This window comes from Pseudopipra pipra, chromosome 25 (genome assembly GCF_036250125.1).
Source record: "Pseudopipra pipra isolate bDixPip1 chromosome 25, bDixPip1.hap1, whole genome shotgun sequence".
In the NCBI taxonomy this organism is placed as follows: domain Eukaryota; kingdom Metazoa; phylum Chordata; class Aves; order Passeriformes; family Pipridae; genus Pseudopipra; species Pseudopipra pipra.
In genome coordinates, this window is record NC_087573.1 from 5,525,806 (window position 1) to 5,547,272 (window position 21,467).

The 21,467-nt window shown below is 57.3% G+C and overlaps 1 protein-coding gene across 5 annotated transcripts in view; it reads left to right on the top strand.

Annotated features, from left to right (window-relative positions):
- NAV1 (neuron navigator 1) overlaps positions 1-21,467 on the top strand; it is a 75,305-nt gene that overhangs the window by 23,492 nt on the left and 30,346 nt on the right. For all 5 annotated transcript variants that reach the window (XR_010425203.1, XM_064636021.1, XM_064636017.1 and 2 more), the window contains one exon: positions 21,036-21,138. Coding sequence is in view for 4 of the 5 variants with exons in the window: in XM_064636021.1 (XP_064492091.1) it covers positions 21,036-21,138 (103 nt within the window). In the remaining variant the exon portion in view is untranslated. The remainder of the gene's footprint in view (positions 1-21,035; positions 21,139-21,467) is intronic.

Sequence of the window (21,467 nt, forward strand, 5' to 3'; positions counted from 1 at the left end):
GCTCAGCCACGGTCCTGCCCGGTGGTGATCGGGTAGTTGCTATAGGATTGCAGTCTTGGGGTCAAGACCACCTGGCTCTCAGTGCCAGGTGGACTCACTGGCACATCCTCTGAATCGGTCACTTGTCTGGTGTCTTTTGTGGCACTGTGTATGTGACATTTGGTGCCCTGCATGTGTAGTGGCAGCGGCGTCCTGGGCTCTGTGTGTGTGTTTGGTGTTCCTGGTACCAATGACGGCGGTGTCCCTGGACGGTGTGTGTGTGTGTGCAGTGTTCCTGGTACCGGTGTCAGCAGTGTCCTAGGGCCATGTGTGTTTGGTACTGGCGACAGCGGTGTCTCCGGGCTGTGTGTGTGTGGTGTTCCTGGTACCGGTGACAGGGGTGTCTCCGGGCTGTGTGTGTGTGGTGTTCCTGGTACCGGTGACAGGGGTGTCTCCGGGCTGTGTGTGTGGTGTTCCTGGTACCGGTGACAGGGGTGTCTCCGGGCTGTGTGTGTGTGGTGTTCCTGGTACCGGTGACAGGGGTGTCTCCGGGCTGTGTGTGTGTGGTGTTCCTGGTACCGGTGACAGGGGTGTCTCCGGGCTGTGTGTGTGTGGTGTTCCTGGTACCGGTGACAGCGGTGTCTCCGGGCTGTGTGTGTGTGGTGTTCCTGGTACCGGTGACAGCGGTGTCTCTGGGCTGTGTGTGTGTGGTGTTCCTGGTACCGGTGACAGGGGTGTCTCTGGGCTGTGTGTGTGTGGTGTTCCTGGTACCGGTGACAGCGGTGTCTCTGGGCTGTGTGTGTGTGGTGTTCCTGGTACCGGTGACAGGGGTGTCTCTGGGCTGTGTGTGTGTGGTGTTCCTGGTACCGGTGACAGGGGTGTCTCTGGGCTGTGTGTGTGTGGTGTTCCTGGTACCGGTGACAGTGGTGAAGCTGCCGAGCCTGGATCCACTCGCTGGGTGGAGCGGGGGTGGCTCCGTCCTTCTGTGGCATCCGAGTCCTTGTCCTCTGCAGGCTTCGCACCTTGAGGGTGTCTCACGCAGAGCTGTGGGGATGCAGGAGGGCAGATACGGTGCTGTTCTGCTGTATCCCCCACCCTGCAAAGTCACGTCCTCCTCCAGGCACACGAGGCAGCTCTCCCGAGGGGAGCCAGGGGAGGGGTTGCTGGTTCTGTGACTGGGAAGCGGTGAGCTCGGGAAGGCAGAGAATGTTCGAGGCTAGGAGCTCGGCCGGGAGGCTCAGCACTACCCCGTGGTGGGGTGGAGGGGCAAAGGGGGAGTGGGGCTTTCCTACGCTGCTGCATTGCAGCGAGGAGCGAGGAGCTGAGCGGGAGGGGAGCTGGGAAGGCAGGGATGCTTCAGCCGGGAAGCTGGAAAGGCAGGGGATGCTGCATTGCAGGGCTGAGATTAGAAGCTGTGCAAATGGAGATGTGCCTCTCAGGGTGGGTGTGATACTGAGGAGCGGTGCCCAGCGCCCGCCAATCTGCTGGTCCCTCCTCTAATCCATTTCTTCCACATTTTGTTTCACTCCGGTTTTTCTCTCGTTCCTTGTGCTCATATTTGTCTTGTTCAATTGAGGCAGTAATGTATTTTTTATTAATTCAGGAGAAGGGCTGAGATTCATCTCCCACTGGAAGGAGCTGCTGGAATCCACGTAGGGAAGCTGAGCAGAAGCTCAGCGCAGCTGGGCAGGACGTTTTCCTCGATCCTAAGAGCAGCCTTGGATAAGGGAGGTGGCTCCAGAGCCTTGTGGTCCTGGCGCAGGGGCCAGCGCAGCATGTGAGCTCCCTGGAGGGGGGACTTGGGCAGACCACGGGCACACACATGCCCCTGTGGTGCCCAGTGAAATGCAGGTGTGTCCTGCAGCTGGGACATGTGCCTCCACCTCCGTGAACATGTGAGCGTGCCAGTGCACTGGGAGCACGGGCTTTTCCACCTGGCATAGGCATCGGTGGTGCTTACTCACTCCACATCCTTCCAGTGTCCTGTCAGCCTTGTCTCTTTCCTGAGCTCTCCTGCTCATCCAGAGGTGGGTGCTTTGCAGCCCTCCCCTGCCCACATACCTGTGAGGGTCTGACCTCAAGCATCTCCCTGAAATTACAGAAGGAATTTATGGCAAATCCAGGAATCAGTATCTGAAGACGTAAAGGCAGGCCTGCCCTGCCTTTCCCTCAGGCTGGATCTTGCCCAGTGGGTAGGGAGGGGATGGTGAGCTGGCTAGGAGGGACCCAGGAGCTGCCTTTCAGTGAGGAACTGAAATTGAGGGTTTGAGCCCCGCTTACGAAGCCCCGGTTCCCTGGGCAGGTTGTGAGCCTGACTCACAGCCGCAGGTGACGCAGCGGGAGGGCTGGGCCCTGTGCCAGCTCCCTTGGCTCACCGGCTGGTCGGCTGGTTCGGCTGTGGGATGCGAACCTCTCTTGCTCGGTGAGCTGGAAGAATGGCTCATGGCTGAGATCCTTGTTGGAGCTGCTGGAGGTTGTGTCGTTTTCATGCAACTCTGGAAAATGGGCAGAGCTGTGCTATGGGTGCTGTAGCCTGTGCTTTGTGGGCTGGAGGGGAAAATCACAGAACTATAGAAAGATTTGTGTTAAACCATTAAAGATCATCTTGTTCCAAACTCCCTCCATGTGCAGGGACACCTTCCACTCTCCCAGGTTGCTCCAAGCCCCGTCCAGCATGGTCTTGAGCACTTCCAGGGATGGGCCAGCCACAGCTTCTCTGGGCAACCTGTGCCAGGGCTTTATCACCCTCAAGGGGAAGAATTTCTTCCTAATCTCTGATCTAACCCTATTCCATTCGATATAATGCTGTTCCCCCTAACTGCAGCTTGGCAGAGGAGCAGTGCCATGCCTTTAGCACCAGGGAAAGGTGGAACCACCTTTATTTCTCATGCCAGCCCTGCTGGGTGCCAGCCTGCGTGGTTGATATCTGGGGGTGCTGCATGTCCCACCTCTGTGCATCTTGTGCAGGATTGTGTCACCAGGAGTGACAAAGCTAGCAGTGAGACCCTGCATCCAGACAAGCTTCTTCAATAGCACCCAGTCCTGGCCAAACCCAGCCCTTACTGGATCTACTGGGAGCCCAGACTGACTGAAGCTTTACATCTCTGTGCTTTGTCATGGTCCTGAAGCATCCCCAGGGCCGGCTCTGCCCCAGCCTGGCTCTCCTAGTTCCATGAGCTGCTGTGAAGCACACTCAGAGCTGCAGCGCAGGTACAGCTCTGTCGCAGGCTATTTTTAGCATGTGAGCTTTCGGCATCGCCGTGCGCTGAGAATAACTCAGAGGAGACACCTCTCAAAATCACGTGTCCGCCCCCCATGTGCAGCATCGCCGTCGTCTCGGGCTTCCCACGTGTCAGCGTGGAGTCTGTCTTGGTCTTGTGCCAGCCCAGATCAACACAAAACCAGGTTTACCCCGGTGTTTTTTCTGGCCTGGGGGTTCAGCTGGTTTGGCATGGCAGGGCCGTGTGGCCCCATCCTCGGCAGGATCCGCCTTTTGCGGGGAGCACAGTGGGGAGCAATTTGGGCTCCATAAAACCCACCCCACGGAAAGCACCCCTTTTGTGGCTAGCCCAGCATGTGAGATGTGGGTGCTGGCAGGGAGGGATGTGCTTGGGGAGCACAGGAACCTGCTCTTCGGGCTGGAACCTGTGATGGTGAAACTCATCAGCTGAATGAACCCCTCGGGCTGGAAGCGTTAGGGCTGCCGGGGTATTTCCAGTTCACTTTATCTCTGGCTTGGTGTTATATTTCCAAGCAGATGCAAACAAGTGGAAGAAGAGATAGTGGCTAATTCATATTGATCCTTATGATGCGGGAGCTCACCGGGGTGAGCTGGGGCTGGCAGAAAACACGCTGTGGGCCATTGGATGGGGCCACTGTGTCCCTCCCTGGCCTGTTCCTGGTGTGGTGCCGCAGGGGACACGTTTTCAGCCTCGTGGATGCCTGCTCCCACATCCTGAGGTTTATCCCAGCTTTGGTGGTTCAGAGGCTGGAGGCAGCTTTGCCAGGGTGGGTACAGAGTCATGGGCCGACCCAGCAGTGGTGAAGCCAGGCAAGACAGGGTTGTTTTTGCAGGCTCCAAGGTGGGGGCACTGCTTTGCGGGAGGAGGGGCAACTGGGTTCCCCCCATGTTAAAAGCATGAGGAAAGGCATTTGACAGATTGTGGCTGGGACCTGGGACTGTCCTGCTCTGGCAGGGCAGGACCTATGTGGAGCCGCATGTGCTGTGTCTGCAGGACCCCTGGCCACACAGCTGTGGCCCTTTGCAGCCTTTAGCCTCCAGACTGCCACTGCACCAAGGGAGTGATGAGGAGATGGCTCCAAGCTCCCAACAGGCAGAGCAGAAGCAAGGGAAATAATGAAATTCAACTTCTTTCCATCCCAGAAGGGAGAATGGACAGATGATGTCCTGGAAATGTTGCTGCCATGAGCCTGGAGAAGCATGTGCTGAATCCCAAGGAGCTGGCCTCTCACAGCAGCTGAGCTTTGTGGGGCTTGGTGTGGCTGCAGACCTAAGGGTGGGAGTAAATTCAGTCTGCCTGTGTTGGTGCTTGATGTGGGGCTTTCTGTCAGATCAGAGTAGGGCAGGGCTGCTGGAGGGAAGTGGCTGTGGGACATTGATGGGGACAGCCCCTGGGCTTCTCTGTGGTGCTGCTTCAGCCACTGGGCATGGTGGAAGGTGGCTGCCCTGCACTCCTGCCTCTCCTGGACACCAGGTTTGTTTAAAAGTGTAACAAAAACCCTTCCAGGTAGTTGGGGTCACCCTGGACATGCATTGCACCTCAAAGTGGACAACGAAGAGGGGTCCTGGGAGCAGAGGTACCAGTGCACAGGAGACCTGTTGGCTCCTCATAGTGGTAGTTTCTCTCCCAAATAACACGCATGTAGACTTGGCATGGGGTTAAAATCCTGCTTGGGCTCGAGAACGTGTTGTGTGATCTGTTGTGTGATCGCTGGCCAAGGGGAAGCACCGGCATTTGCCTGACTCCCAGCCCAGACCTGAGTCTTCTCTGCCTCAGGCTGTGCGTAGCCTGGAGCTCACAGATCATCACTGCGTGGTCCTTTGTCAAATTCCATTTTGATGTCTCACCCCGGGTGGTTTGAGGCTGGATTTATCACTGTCTGGACCTCCTGTCTCCCAGTGTGGGGCGGTTAAATGCATCAAAAGCGAGCTGTGTCCTGACCCTGCAGGGAGGAGCAGCACCCAGAACCAGCCCCAGGGCTCCTGCTCCTCGGCCCTGTGCTCTCAGTGACACAGGCACGGGGGAATGGGACAGCGAGGGGCCCTGCCCTGCATGGTGCCTCATCCTTCTCCCCAGGACTCATCTGTGTTTCAGGGATGCAGGAGGGACAAAGCTGGTGTCCTTCAATACTCCAGACTGAGCACAGCAGCCATTTGGGGGCTGATTTACCAGCGGATCGAGACCCTCCCTCTTTACAGGCCGGAACATCTGGAGGAGGGCAGGCACTCCGGCAGCAGCACCTCCAGCCATCTCATTTCCATTTCCCTGAACCCTTTTAGCTGTGCTTTCATTGTACTGTGCCAAACAGCATCCCAGTGCTGCTGGAGCACTAATATCCATCATCTGGCTGCAGTCTGTAGAGCGCTCAGAAATTTGGTGCTATTTTCAGTGAAGTTTTCCAAGTTGAGCTTATTGGCTCATTGGCATCTGCTCCCAGATGTGGCTGGTTCCTGTGAGGGGAGGGGAACAGCCCTGCTCATAAAGCAGCATGGGGAATGAGTGAGGGAATCTCATCCTGGAGCCTGGGAGAAGCTTTTGGGGCTGTGCAGAGCAGGGCCTGGAGCTTGGGATTTTAAAGCTGCTCCAAAAACCCTCTGCAAGCAGAATTTGCAGTGGGAGGTCGCCCATCAGATGTTAGTGGTGGGGAAAGTACAGTAACCTGAGGGCAGGGTTCGATCTCAGCTCGCCTGCTGTTTGCACCACCAGGCACTTCCCATCCTGCTCACTTTCGAAAGGGAACAGCAGGTAATAAATTTTCTGGGGTGATTTCCTTGGCAAACGGTCATTGCGCTGAAATGGGTGAAACTCTTGGGATTCCTGCAAACCTCCCTGCCTGGAAGCGAGGCGTGAGCGCTGGCAAAACGGAACACAAACCCTGAGCTCCAAATCAAAAGTAAATTTACAAAGCAGCTTTTCCTGCCTTGCATTCCCAAGTGGAGCATGGTAATGCGTGCAGTGCTGCCTTTCAGACCTGGCTGCCCTGTGCTGCAGCGTTGACCGGCGGGGCGAAGCCGCGCTCCCTTTGCTCTGCTCCCCGTTTGTCCATCGCTACGTTCCGGGGGCAGAGGGGCTGGTTTGTTTTGTGGCTGACATCCTCATTCCTTTTGTGGGAATAAAGCAAACTGTGTTTGGTTGAGATTCTCTATAGCTTCAAAGTCAAATCAAATTCGGGCTGCCAGCTTCTTTTTGTATTGCGGGAGCTGCCTGTTTTCCATCCCAAACCATCCATGTTTTGCAGCTCAATAGCACATCCCAGACAATGGCTTTAGAAATCAGACGCCTGCATTTTGGACCCACAGTGCTGAGGCAACGCCAAGTGGTGCATAGGGTGCCAGAATTCATGCACATGGGGAGAGAGAAGGAAGAGGAAGAAAAACTTGCTCCAATGGGATGTTTCCAAGGAGATCATGGTAATGATCTTCCATTTCCATATAGGTTTTCATCCACTGGCAGAGTGTGCTCGCTTGTAAGCCGACGTTAAACATGTCCTGTGTGCAGAGTACAGCAGCTGTCCTCAAAATGCACACTGTGGTGGGGAAGCTCTGGAGCAGCAGAGTGGGATCAGCCTGGGGTGGTAGTAACCCATATAAGACTACAGGGATGTTCAGGGATGCAGGAAGGGATATTAGGAAGAAATTCTTTCCTATTGCCCAGAGAAAAGCTGTGGCTGCCCCATCCCTGGAAGTGTTCAGGGCCGGGTTGGATGGGGCTTGGAGCAGCCTGGTCTAGTGGAAGGTGTTAGATCAAGATGGTTTTTCAGGTCCTTTCCAACCCAAACTATTTTATGATGTTTCTGTGTCACTGCCCCGCAGGGTATGGGAGCGTCCTTGACTCTGCATAACGTCATCTGGGCACCTCTTAATCCTCCCCCAAATCAATGTCATATGTGGGATGTGCCTCACATCAGCCAGTGTCCAGCTCAGAGCTGTGTTGTGGCCAGACATGCTCTGGCACTTCGCTCTCTGGAGCGAGAGCCCTGTCAGGAGCTGTGCAGGTCTCTGGGAGCAGGGTGTCCCATCAGTGCTGGAGTGGGCTGTGTCCTTGCCTCATTCATCCTTTTTTCCCCCTGGCTGCCATGCTGGAGGAGCTGTTTTAGGCCAAGGAGGATCTCAGGACTCTGAGGAGGGTCAGTGAGGCTGCATCCACTGCTGGAGTGTGCAGGAGGTTGGTTAATATACGATATTCCCTTGTCCTTCCAAGTGCCTCACGCTTTCCAAGAGCAGGAAGGCGAGTCTGGAGCTCTGCTTCTCCCCTGTGCTGAGATGGGTTTGCAAAAGCTACAATTTCTTCTGCTTTTTTTTCTTCCCTCTTTTCCTGCCCCAGCATTTTTCCCTGATGAATTTTTAAACAAAAACATAGTGAGGAGAGAACAGGAGAGAGGGGAGAAAACTCAGGAGAGGACATGGGAAAAAAAGTCTGTTGTCCAAACCAGAGTGATTTCAAGTGGAAGTGAAAGTTTAGGCTGTGTTTTTAATTTGAAAATTCCCACTAATTTTAAGTCACTTTACTGACAGGAGATAATACCTTTCCTAATGCTTTTTTTTAATAAACCCCAGTTTTACAAGTAGAAGTGTTAGTAGTTATTTGAAAAATACAGTGGAATTATGGAAGTAAAAGGCAACTGCTGTGCTCTGTAATTCCCCCTGGCTGTGCCAGGGGTCGGTGCTCCCTGGAGATGGGGGCTGAGGCTGGAGGAGAGGGACAGATCCCCTGCAGATGCCTCTGGGTGTTTGTCCCTCTGTTCACAAGGGATCGCAGCCACGTGGTGGCTTTGCACGAGGACATATGTGGTTCCTTGCCTGTTGGTGCAGGGCAGGGAGCAGAGGCAGGACTTTGGGTGCAATGGGTCAGAATTTGGTCCGAATTGGAGCCCTCCAGCTGGAGAACTGGCTGCTTAGCACTGGAGAAAGTGGAGGAGTCAAGAAGGAGCACGAGGATGGAGGGGGGGTGGAGGCAGGCGAGGGGGCTGGCTCCCAGTGCTGAGAATCACCAGGGATTCGCCCACATTCTACCATCAGGAGGGCTCTCCGTGCTCCATAAGCTGGACTCTGACCTGGGCTCTGACAAAAGTCATCTGGAGAGTTTGGATTGCTGATGAAGTCGTGCTGTGTCCCACCAACGCTGGGACCAGCCGCTCCTGCTGCCCTCCCTCGGGCCGGGCTGGTTTCCCAGGGCCATCACCTTGGCAGGTAGATTGAGTGTTGTTGGAAAACCAGCTTAAATCCATCTCTGTCACATAGTGCAGAGCAAAGAGAGCTCCTTGCAGATTTCATTGTATGTCAGGCTGGAACAGAAAAAGAAACATTTTATGGTAATTTTTCAATGACTTTCCAATTTTTTTTTTCTTGGTAAGCTGTCTGCAATCACTTACAGTGTTCCTGAAGGGATTAATTACTCACTGGAGCTCATTGTGCATATTTCATATTCTGAGCCGTTGGATGTGATGCCTGCCTTGGATCGAGCGAGGGGTCACATGGCATTTCTTTTTCCATCCTTTCTCCCCTGTTCTGTTGTATCTGTCAGGCTCCTGGTGTGAGCGCTCCCTGTTGCTGCTGCGGTGGGTGCTCAGTCAGAGCGCTGCACGTGATCCTGATTTCCCTGCTCCACGCTCCTTTTTCAGAGGACCGCAGCCAGAAGAAGACAAATCACTTCCTTGTTTGAGTGACTTTTGGCTGATGCTTTCCCCCAAGCTGTAGTGTTGGCTCGGCTTCTCCCGCAGCGGTCGTGGCTCTGGGCTGTGCATCGTCAGTGCTTGGACAGGCCCCCGGAGCAAATCTGGGGAGAAGAGCTCAAGGCACATTGCAGAGCTGCTTCCCACGGCGAAGAGGAATTGTGCCGTGCAGGCAGCCATTGCTTGGAGCTGAGATGTCTTAGAGGGGATAAATCCCAGCAGTGATGTAGCCATCCTCAGGAGCATGGCATTCCCAGGAGGGTCTGCCTGGGGGACAGCGCGTGCTGGCACTTTGGCAGCGTGGGGAATGGCATTGTCTCCAGCTTGGCTGGGGATCCCAAACTGTCCAAGCTGGGGTGTAACTCGGTGTGGTCTCAGCTTGAACGGATCCTGCAGCCTGCAGGGGATGGGGCTTGTCGGTGTATGGGATGTGGAGGCGAGCGACCGCTCTCCCGTTCTGCCCAGAGGCTCATGGCTGCTGTCATCACATGTCACTCAGCCCTAGGTGTTGGCAGTGCATAATGAGGGTGGCCACAGGAGCTGGCACATGGTGGAGAGTCCAGAGGCTCCACTGAAATCTGTCCTAATGGTGCCAATGCCTGTTTCGGAGCGTTTTCTGCCCTGCCCTTCTCTGGCACTGCCAAGCCCCCACTAAAACTTGGACTTGCAGGTGGAACAGCAGCTCTTTGCACTGAATAGTAAAGTGTGTCACAGAATCAGAGAATATGCTGAGTTAAAAGGGACCCACAGGGATCATGGAGTCCAGCCCATAGCCTGGCACAGGACCACCCTCAAGAGTCACACCATGTACCTGAGGGGATCATCAACGTCCCTCCCCTCACTGTAATGCAGGTGATGGATTGGAAGTGAAGAACACACTTCTTTCATGCTGCCCCCCAGCCCCCTGGGGTGCCTGGGCAGGGACTGAGTGGCGGCTCCCATGGGGTGACCAAAGAGCTTTCTGGTCCTAAGTGTACCCTTCCTTCCCACGGCATACCCAGATTTCCTGAAGGAGACAGGATGTTCCTTCTCTGCAAATCACCTTTAGTGAGAAAAGTGCAACTGCTGCTCAAGAAAACCTTTTCCTGGCGGTGGGGACCCTCCAAGGGCACTGTGAGGGGAGCAGCCAGTCTGGAAGCAGCCAGAGGACAGTGCAGGTCTGCCGAGCCCTCGTCCCTAGGAACCATCAGCACTAAGAATAGATCGTTTATTCATCCACATCCCTCTCCCTCTGAAGAGTGCTCGAGGCACTGCGCAGCAATTAACACAAGTTTGTAATAGCTCTGGCAGATTGGCAGCGTGGCCTTTGCTGCCAGTGGTTCTGAGGATGGATGGGGGACTCTGGTGCTGCTGAGCTCCCCAGCAGACACCTGGCACCTCCCTGGCATGGGGGCATGGGGCAGTGCTCTGATGTGGCAGGATGGATGCCGGGTGTGGAGCTGCAAGATGGGAAGAGGCATGTGGAGCTGGTGCTAGTGGGGAGGGGAGCAAGCTGTGGAGTGAAGCAGGGCACAGTGCCCTGTACCCATAACTGCAGCGGGGGTGGCTCTTGGGAGCTGGCACAGCAGGCAGGGGAGGTCACCTGCACTGATTTGTGCCACCCTGGGCTCTCCACTGAGTTATCAGGACGTCTCATCCCGCTTCTGGGCTCGGGGCATGGGGGACCTCGGGGACAAACAGAGGATTGTTGTTGTCATTGTGTCGCTGTCAGAACCATGATGCCCTCTTCAAGCAAACCTCCTGCCACTCACCATGCACAGCTTCATCTTTGGGAGGGCTGGGGGGGTTTGCTTTGTGGTGAACATGAGCTGGGCAGCTGATGGGGCAGACTGAAGGAACCCCATAGTCTGTGATGTGCATGTTGCTCCTCATCCCTACCTGGGCCACTATGGCAGATGCTGCTGCGATTTTCGGAAGGGTGAAACTTGCCTCAGTGCCTGGTAGGACCAGCACCTTCAGGCACCCCAGCAGTGCTTGCCCACCCCAGTGCCAGGGGACCACAGATGCAGGGAGACCCCGAGCCTTGCGGGATCCTGGTGATCATATGTGCATATTGTTTCCGGCTCCCTGCAGGCTGCTACGCCTGGTGCCAGAGTGAATTTGGCACCTGGCCCTCCTGCGAGGCTGGGGAGGGGAGAAGAAAGGCTGAGTCGTCCTTGCTTTAGGCAGGAGATTCAGTTTCCCCCGGGCGTGCACAAAGGCCGTTTATCTCCGGAGCAAAGCCCTGGTAACCACAGGGCAGAGCGTGAAGGGCTGATTAGGGGCTGCGTGAGGAGGGGCGCGGAGGTCGCGTGCAGGCACTTCCCTTCCCATTTCCAGGACTTTCCATGGTAATGGCTCCTATTCTCCTCCGTTGTTAGGACGTCACTCACACGCAGCTCCAACGACATCTGTCAAAACATGTCCCCCCTGTCCTTGGCGCTCCCGGAGAAGAGGGATCCGTTTGCCCCCTAATGAGCCTGACATCAATTAATCATCAGCCTTAAAAATTAGCATTGTGGCAGTACACATTGGAGGAAAAACGATTCCCTAGATGGAAGCAAAAATAGCCTGGGTTATCTCCCTCCTCCCGCGGGAGGTGGCAACAATAGATCCACTAACGAGCCTAGAACTCATTAAACTGGGTTTACCCCCCGAGGTGCTCTGCCTCCTGCCCCAGCTCTTCTCTTGAGGAGCTCTTGGGGGACTCTCTCGTGCAATGGCTGATGACCTTCCATGGGGTCTGGTCCTGCTGCAGCTGGATCCTTGTGGCTGGTGTCCCCTGGGCTTTGCAGAGAGTCCAGGGTGAGCTTGAACTGCTGAGCCCCTTCCCGAAGCTGAGGGTTTGGAGGGAAGTAGCACTGCTGGGGTGTTGTTCTTCTGGAGCGAAGGATGCTCCTTCCCAGCTGGTGCTGCTGGGCTGGGACTGGGCTTCAGCCACAAGGACATATCCCACTCAGGGTGGGTTGTCCCTTGTCCCTCTCCAGAGTGATAGCTCTGAGCAGCACTGGTGCCCACAGCAGCTTAGTAAGTGCCAGCTCCAATATTCAGGAGCTCAGCAGTGGGTTGGAGATCTCCAGAGACTCCCTGTCTGTGGGGTGACGGGGACAAACTTCCCTGGAGGCTCATGATGAGCTACTCTTTGTGCCCATGCCATGCTGGGATTTTCCATGCTTGGAGCTGCTCTTCCTTGCTCCCAGGCGAGCTGTAACCCCAGAGAACAGCTCTGCCACCTGTAACCTCCTGCCCTTCCACGTAACCACCCCTGGTACTTGGGAGGTGGCTGCATTTTGGGTCCGTTTGGGTGGCTCTGGTTGCTCAGTGCAGAGCAGCTCCACAGGCTGCAGCTGGCAGGGAAGCCGGGGAAGACATTTTGCATTCCTGCTGGAGACACATGAGGACTCTTTGGCTGATCTGGTGATGGACAGACAGACCAAGTGTCTACCAGAGCCCAGCTGAGGCCAGGGAGAATTGTGTTTGCAACGCATTGCTCTGCACAAAGCTTGCAGTCACAAGGCGAGGGGGACAAAAGGCTCCCTGTTTGCGCCGTCCCAGTGGGTGCAATTCCAACAGTTAAAAAGCAAATGTGAGTTGTTTGTCTCCATGAATATAAAGCTTCCCCAAGCATGGCCGTATTCTGGCTGGGAATGGGGAGTTTGGCTCTGCTAATGACTGTTCTCCTGCAAAACGGAGCCAACTCAAGCCAAGAGCTGCGCGGCTGGGCCCTTCCCCGCCGGCCCTGGTGCAGGGACATGGGCTGGGGTGGGGACAGGCTCTGAGGTCTGATAAACGCCCTTTCAGCCAGGCCTGGGTGCCCAGCAGGGAGCAGTGGGCAGGGGTGGGTGGGTGTGGGGACCTTGGCCTTTTGTACCCGGAGGTGACTGCCACCTGTGAGCACCCTGCCAGCACCTGGGACCTTCTCCCATGTCCTCAGCAACAGGGAACCCCAGGCAAGGAGGCATCAGATCTGCTGATTTGGGGCGTCTGACTGCGAGTCCAAGGGCTGCTGTCACAGGTTGGGACCTTGAGTCATGTCTCTCCATACCTGGGCTTGAGTGCTGCCCTGCTCAAAGGACAGCCTGTGAATCCCCACGGCCCTGGGTTTTCACCAGAGTTTTTATTCCCAGACCAGTTGGAGAAGGAAGGGGATGGGTGTGCATGGCTGGAGGTGCAGTGGTACAGGACAGAGTGCCAGTGATGTGCCTGGTCCTGATCTGCCTGGTTGTGCTGGGGTGGGGACAGGCTGTTGTAAAACTGCTGTGGGGCCTGGGGTGAAAATGGGTCTGGGAGGAACAACACTGGGGCTTGGGGCATGGACACATCCACACCCTCTCCGTGGATGATCCCCAGCAGTGATGCAGCTGTTGAGATGTCACCAGTGCCAATGTGGAACGAGCACTGTGGACAGCTGCCTGTGGCTCCCCTGGGGGCCTGCGGTGCTTGACCCCTGTGTCCATGGCAGCCAAGCTGAGCTGAGCACAGCCCATGGGCATCTCCACCCTTGTCCAAGGGTCTTCTCCTCCCTGGCTGCTCCTGCATTTGCCCCATCCTCCCTTTGTCTCTCTAGGCCGTGGGGACTTTGGAGAAGGGCTGTGCACAGCGAGGGAGGGCTGTTATGGGGGAAGGACATGGCTGTGACCAGCACAGGCCTTGTGCCCTCCCTTCTCTACAGGGCAGTCAGCTTGGTCCTTCAGATGCCGTCAGCAGTGGGTGCAGGATTCCCCCTGCTCCCACATTCCCCTCCTCCACCAGGCAAAGCTTGGAGTGGGAGCTGGTGACGTCCCCAGATGTAGGGCACATCTGGAGGGCACCGAAGCAGTTAAGTGAAGGGATGATTTGTGCTATAGAAACCCGCAGTTCCTTCCTTTGATCCTCTGAATCAGCCCATTGCCTCCTTCACATAAAGCCCCATTTAGCTCCGCTTTTCCCAGTAAGTTTGAAGGCGGTCGCGGCTCGTGGCTCCTCGGCAGCAGAGAGGAGCCCGGCTTTCTCTTCTGCTGAAGCAGAATCAGGTGAAATCTCTATGGCAACTGGCAGATGACAGGGAGTCTTGTTGCCTTGGAAATGAGGCAAGGCAAAAAAAAAATAAAACAACCACCCAAAAAGAGCCATCTGGAATTTTGAATCTCCACAATGTCCAACCTGCGTCTGGTGATGTGTGGGGAGCGTGAACCCGCTGCCGCCGGCTGTTCTGGGGCCCCTGTGCCGGGGCCTGACTGTGCCTTCTGCCTCACCCTGGGGGTTTGGGTTTTTTTTTCCTCTCTCCCCCACTCTCTGGCTTTTTTTTGTTTTGTACTGGGTCTGCAACATTGCCCTGAACGTCTGCTGGTGGCTGTGGGAAAGGTGTCGTATGTGGAGCATTTAAGGTGCTGAAACCCCCAGGCTGGACACAACTGTGCCATGTTGGGGGTCAGCATGGTGCTGGCACACCCTGATAATGCAGAACCCTGAGGAGGACAGGAAGCTCTTGGGGGAAACTGAGGCACAGAGCGCTGCCTGACCTGTCTGACCCCGCTCTGTCAGCTTAGCACAGACCCCAGGTGCAGTGACCACTGGTGACGCTGTCCCCATGTGCCCGAGGCCATGGGGCTGTCAGCAGGGAGTTAATGTCACCGTGTGTGCTGCTGTGTGTGCTGGTGTCCAGAGGCTCGCGGCATCCCTCGGAGCATGAATCCAGTCCACCTGCCATCCCTCTCCTTCCCAAGGTGCACAGGCACTTCCATGGGTTATTTTAAAGACCCACAGTGCTGGGAAGGGGGGTATTGGGATGCTCCCAGCTCCTTCAACGTTGCTTTAGAGGCAGCTGTGGCACTGGGATGTGGAGTGCCAGGTGCAGGAGCAGGGTCTGTCCCAACACAGGGGATTTTGGACTCCTCTGGCTCATCAGTGCAGGGGAACAGAGGGCAGCACGGAGGTGGGATGCACAGGCATGGAGCAGCTAGAGGCTTTGGAGCTGGAAAAGGAACTGTGGTTTGGACGTGCAGGTGGGGTGGTTTGGGGCCAAGTGCAGCATCCATTGAAAGAATAACCCGCAAATGGGCTGGAGGCCCGGCCTGGATCCTCCAGCGGGTTCACTTGGAAACTTGTGTATGGGAGAGACCCAATTAAGTAGATTTATGGCTGCTCTAGCCTGAGAAAGTCTGAATCCCTTTTAAAAGCTTGGCTCACTGGAGCCAGACGGGGTCCAGACTCCAGGTCTTCCAGCCCTGCCCTTGTTACGAGCAGCAATTCACAAGGCTTAGCAGCCGCGATTGCCCCCAAAGTGCTGATTCGGCCAAAGTCCCGGCCTGTCACTGCTGCACTGCTGCTTATTGTCTGCTCTCACCTGCCAGCGGGGAGACAGTGGCTCCCTCCCACAGCATGGGGCTGCCCCAGCCTGCACTGGTGGCAGTGGTGGGGATGGTGGTGGTGGTGGGGATGGTGTGGTGATGGAGATGGTGTGGTGACGGGGAAGGTGGCAGTGATGGGGTGATGGTGGCGGTGATGATGACTGCAGTGATGGGGATTGTGTGGGGATGGGGATGGTGGTGGTGACGATGACTGCAGTGATGGGGATGGCTTGGTGATGGGGATGGCGAGTGCAGGCAGGGGAATTGGCTTCCTCACCTGCTGCAGCCACCCCTGAGCCTTCGGTAGAGATGTTGTTTTGCAGAAAGGTCCATCCAGCGAGGTGTGACAGCCTCCAGCCTGGGGACTGCTGCCTTCATCCAGGGAATGGTGTCCATGCTTTTCCCCATCGGTCCCCACCCTGCCCAGGGTGGTTCAGAGGCACCAATCAGCTGTCTGGGTACCTCGGTACCCTCTTACCAGAGTGCTGGATGGCACAGGGCTTCCAGCCCTGTCCCTGCCCCTCAGGGAGCAGGACCCTCTTCTGGCACTGCTGCGGGGGATGCGGGGCTGGCAGCCAGCCCTGGGCTCACACCAATGAAAGCAATTAAACCAGGAGTGCTAATGAACTGTCTGCCTTCTGGGTGGGGCAGCAGGTTTGCAGGAAAGGGGGAGATGCACGCCCAGGGTGAGTGAGGGTGGAAGATGTGCTCTGCCAGCCTGAGTACCCTGGGACATCTTCTGAAACAGCAAAATGCTGTCTGGGCTGATTCATTCATAAATGGGGCCGGGAGCCTGGGCTGGGGCAGATGGAGGGAGCAGTGTGTCTGCAGGAGGGTTCGTGGAGCCGGGGAGCGCGGCTGGGCTGGAGGAGGCTCATGGCCCTGCGAGAATGGGTTTTATTGCAGAGTTTATTAGTGGATTTTTCAATGTGCTGGAAGGAATTGAGCAACCAGTTAAAAATGTTTCTGGGCCTGGAGAAATTCGTTGCAGCTACTGTGGAATAGGGGCCCACCAGAATGACTCAGGAACACCGTAAGGCCTTTCCCAGTGAGTTCCTGCTTGCTGCTGAAATCTTTGCTGGGTCAGCAGGAGTCCTTTCTCAGTTGGATCTTCTGAAACGAGACCAGTTGGGTCGTGGGGGGAAAGAAAACACATGTGAGTGCCACACTCACGCTGAGTGTATGAACACGGGCGCAGACAGTGCATCTGTGCAAACCTGGCACCCTTGTGCCAGTTTGGTGTCACGTCCTGCTGTCCCCCTGCCTGCATACGTGGGCACAGGCGTAGGTGACACACCTGCACGCCCTCACACCCCCACACCCACACACTTTTCTGTGGGCTTTTGCTGCCATGTGGCCCACAGATGAACATATGCATGATGCAAACGCACACGCGCGGGTTCCTGTGCCAAGGCACATGGGCCACACGTGTGCTACGGACGCAGCCCTGCCTAGCCCCAGTGGGAGCTGGTGGCCACATGCTCCTTTGAAATGAGCTGTCAGAGCCGTTTGGAGTTGATGATTTCCTCATTCCTTGGTGTACTTGGCCACGTCGGCAGAGCCCGTCTGCAGGACATGGCTGTGCCCCAAGACGAGGAGAGAGGAGCTGCTGCCACTCCCTCTGGGGGTGGTGGGAAGGGCTGGACATGAGTACAACCTGGGGCTCCCCGACCTTATCCAGCCATGGTTCTGTGCTACCTGTCACAGTCAGACCCACAGCACACAGCACTGTGCCCTGAGCCAGCCCTTCGCAGCACAGCTCTCTCCTTCCTCCCTCTCCTCTTCTTCTTCCTCCTTGGCTGCCTCCAGCACTGCATCCCACCTTGCAGATGTTCCTTCTGCTGGCAGTGGTACCTGCTGCTGCCCCAGCTGTGCTGGGCAGGAGATGGGGGTGATGGGCAGCATGTGGGTTGGGGCACCGACGTACACTGAGTGTTGTAACGTGGTGGTTCGTGCTGAAGGCTGTGCCAGGGAGTGCTGCAGGCACTGGGGTGGACAGGGGTGTGCTGGGCCTTCCTGCCTCAGTTTCCCCATGTTCCAAGTGGAACCGTATCACGTTTGCTGATGTTTAAGAGAGTGCTGAGAGAGCTCTGTTGAGAAAGGAGCAGCTGGGGAGGCTGAGGGGTCCGGGAGAGCTGCCCAAGGACAGCAGAGGGCATGGGCAAGGGAGACCCAGCCTGGCACGGGGGCAAGTGACTTGGGCAGTGGGGCTTGGTGGTCCCAGTGTGGGGCTCGGGGACAGTGGCTGCATCTCGGGGTGCCCTCTGCATGGTTGGAATGAGGCACAGGGCCAGAGTCAGCACCCCCTTCCCTCTGTAACAGCAGGATGGACAGAGCCTGTGAGAGCAGTGGGAGCTGCTGAGGATCTGCAGGCTGGGCCAGAGCTGGGGCGGGAGAGGCACCAGTCCTTGAGCCTGCAGCCCCGGTGGGGAGGGGAATGCTGTGGGACACATCCCAGCCGTAGCTGCCTGGTAGAGACTGGGTGTCCAACTGACCCCACCACAGCACAGGCTGAGCCTTCTCTGCTGCTCCACGTTTCAGCAGCTGGAAACATCTGGCTATGCAAGCTTGCTAAATCGATGCAGGGAGGAATCCAGCGTGCTCCTGCTGTTCCCACACTCCAGCCTCTCCCAACAGCTTGGGTTTCGACTCAGCTTCCGCATGTGGTGACTTGGCCAGCCCTGAGCCAGCCCCCAGCCCCCTGCTGTCCCTGGGGAACAGGCTGCAGAGACCTGGAGTCACTGCCTGGCCAGCACTGTGGGGACAGACAGTGGCACTTCAGTGCTGGCAGTGGGATGTGTGCCAGAGGTGGGTGAGCAGCTCCTCCAGTCCCAGTTTGGCCCTTTCCTGCATGAGAGCTGCTGCTTTTCCTGGAGTCCAGAGTGACCTGGACTGTCACCCAAAAACTGGGGTGGTGTCATCCAGGCATGGATGGCCAGTGGTGTCATAGGGTGAAGCTGGGGATGCAGGTCAGTGCCACTGCCCTGAAACACCTGTCCCTGAGCCCTGGGATGCTGTTGCTCCCCGTGAGTGCCCCAGCTGCAGAGCGGTGCAGAGGAGGTGGCACCCCTGTGCTGGCCCCTCAGTCGGGGCAGCTGGGGACACAGCGCAGGCTCGCCCCACTGCTCCTTGGATGGGGCCGTCTGTAGCAGCCCCGCTGGCAGCGGCGCCCGGGGAGGAGGCAGCGCCAGGCCCCAGCGCTGGCTCGGTGCCTGGGGAATGGCTGCGGGTGGCCATGGGGGAGGCAGTCGGGCTTTTGGGAGGGAGCCATGCCCGGGAGGAGCACACTGTCGAGCTGGCAGGGGGTGAGAGCCACTGCTGGCGCCAGGGGACAGCAGTGGCTCTCCATCCCATCGAGGTCTGTCCTGCCCTGGCGCGCAGGGCCACGGCTCTGCTGGGGTGTGCGTGCTGCCTTCTCTGGCTGGGGAAGCTGGGCGCTGGGTGACAGCACCCACCAAATGGGGCCAGGGGGAAGGAGCTAAGGGTGCTTAGTCCTTCCCTGGGGACACTGGTGGTTCTTTTATTGCTTTCCCTTGAGGTTCACATGTGTGTCCCCTCCCAAATCTCCCACTGCCCTACAGACTGCAGTGTGACGGCTGTGGACTTGGATGCAGGCTCCTGCCCCGCCATTTCAAGCCTGAAAATCCATCTTTCCAGGCAACCCAGGCGGGGTCTGACAGCTTTGAGGTGCCAACATGACCTTTTCTGCCTGCCCCACCAGAGTGGCAGAGTGTCCCCTTGTCCTTAGCTGCAGAGTGGGGTGGGTGCTGCCTCCAGCACTGAGGGCCCCTTGAGCCTCCCCTGTGCCCTGGCTCCTTGTGTGCAGCCACCTCAGCTCCATCATTCTGCCCGGGCTGCCTGTGCATCCCCATCCTGTGGCTCTGGGGACCAGTTGGAGCCTCCGTGCCTTTGATTAACTCCTCCAACGTGCATGGGCCACAGTGGAGATTTAGTGATGAGTTAATAATGACTAGTGTCCTGCTGAGCCTGGTTCTGGGAGCTGGACTGGGGTGATCAGACACATGCAGGGCTGGGTGTCCTTAAGTGATGGAGTGTGCTGGCCACGTTGGGTGCCCTGTGGGCTCACCAGCCCTTTTACCTCTTCCACAACTGGCTTTAACCTGCTTGATTGAACCTGTCTCATCAGGGCTGTTCCTGCTTGTCACACCCTTCCAGGCTCATGCGTATATTGGAGCCGCTTCACTGGTCTGAGGTGCTCCTGCCCAGGCCAGTGGGTGACCGAGCCCGGGGGTGGGGCAGCATCACCCATGGGTGCTGCCTGTGGCATGGCCAGTGTGTGATGAGGACAAGGGGCATGAGCCCTGCTTGAGCACTACTGTGTGGCTGTGCCATTGTGGGGAGCTGCCAGGGTGTCCCTCTGTGTGCCATCGGTGTCCCCCATCCCCATGTCCCTGCAGCCAGGGTGTGTGCCAATGGTGTCCGGTGTCCTTGTGTACCTGTAGCTGAGGTGTGTGCCATCGATGTCCCCTGTCCCTGTGTCCCTGCAGCCAAGGGGTGTGCCATCGATGTCCCCTGTCCCTGTGTCCCTGTAGCTGGGATGTGTGCTGGTAGTGTCCCCGTCCCCGTGTCCCTGCAGCCGGGTTGTGTGCCATCGGTGTTCCCTGTTCCTATGTCCCTGCAGCTGTGGTGTGTGCCATCGGAGTCCCCTGTTCCTGTCAGCCAGGATGTGTGCCAGTGGTGTTCCCTGTCCCTGTATCCCTGTGTCTGGGGTGTGTGCCAGTGGTGTTCCCTGTCCCTGTATCCCTGTGTCTGGGGTGTGTGCCGGCAGTGTCCCCAGTCCTTGTGTCGCTGCAGCTCATATGGTGCCGTTGCAAATCCCAAAGCAATGGTTGCCACGTTACATTAGGAGGAGCCACATCCCGTGTCCCTGGCGCCCACTGTCACTGCGGATCCATGGCAGGCTGCAGCTGAAAGGCCTGAAATCGGGGATCAAAGCCGCAGTGGCATGGCTGTTAGCGCCCAGGGGGCACGCGGGTGGGGCGGGCGCATGGGACTGGAGCCATGGCCCTGAGCCCACTGCCAGGGCGGTGCCTGGAGTGACCCCCCTCCTCTGTGCGGGTGTCTGTGTTCACACACACCTGTGCAGGTGTCTCTGGGAGGTGTGCACACGCTTGTGTGTGCAGGTGTGTATGCACATGTATGTGGGTGTGCCTGTGTGTATCTGCACGTGTGTGCACAAGTGGTTGTGGTGCAGGTACGTGCGTGTGCACATGTGTATTTTGGGGGGTACATGCCTGTGTGTATGTGTGCACACCTGTGCTGTGGGTCTGCACACCTGGAGAAGCTCCAGGGCAACCAGAGCTAGGGGGTTCCCAGCCCTGGGCTGTGCCCATGGGGGGCTCAGTCCCACCGGCTGCCCCAGCCCCCTGCAGAAGCAGCCACCCCTGTGTCCTCCACTCCCCTTGGTCCTGCTGTACCCACGTCCCCAGTCTGGAGCACCCCCATCACCTGGGTGACACAGGGGCAGTTTTGGGGACATTTCTTTCAAGACTGTTGCTCCTGCGTGGCCCCATGGAGCAGGGTCACAGTGCTTCAGGGTTCATCTGGCTGTAGTTGGCCTCCTGTCACCTCTGTGGGTCCTGTGGCTCCACTTGGTCTCCACCAGCTTATCCTTTCCAGACTGGACATCCCCATCCCAGCTGCACACTTGGGAGTAGCCTTTTGGGGTGGTGCAGCTCCAGTCCGGTGCCAGCCTGACCCTGTTCCCTCCTGGTGGACAGAGCCAGGGCCGATGGGCATGGCCATGGGCAAAAGCCATCTGTCCATCCATCCCTCCATCCTTCCCTTTAAAGCCATCACCTTGTCTGTCCACAGACCCCGAGTCCCAGAGGAAGAGGACAGTGCAGAATGTGCTGGACCTTCGGCAGAACCTGGAGGAGACCATGTCCAGCTTGAGGGGCTCTCAGGTGTCTCACAGGTGAGGCTCCAACACTGGACTCCCACCACCCCTTCCCTATAATCAGTGTCCTTCCCGGGGCAGCCGGGAAGCAGTTCTGCTCCTGGTGAGGGCCATGTGGATGGGAGGGAATCAGCTGTGCCCTGTGTCCTGAGGACCCTGTGCATGGAGGCTTGGAGAGAAGCCCCTAAATCCGTGGGGTGTGTCAGAGCCCTGTCCCTGGCACTGCTCTGGGACACTGGGAATTGGGGGGTGGTGGCAACGAGTGGAGCTGACAGGGCAGAGAGAGGTAGATGTGTTTCCAGTGGTTGGGTAACCCCAAGTGGACCACCAGAGGTAAGGGTATCCCC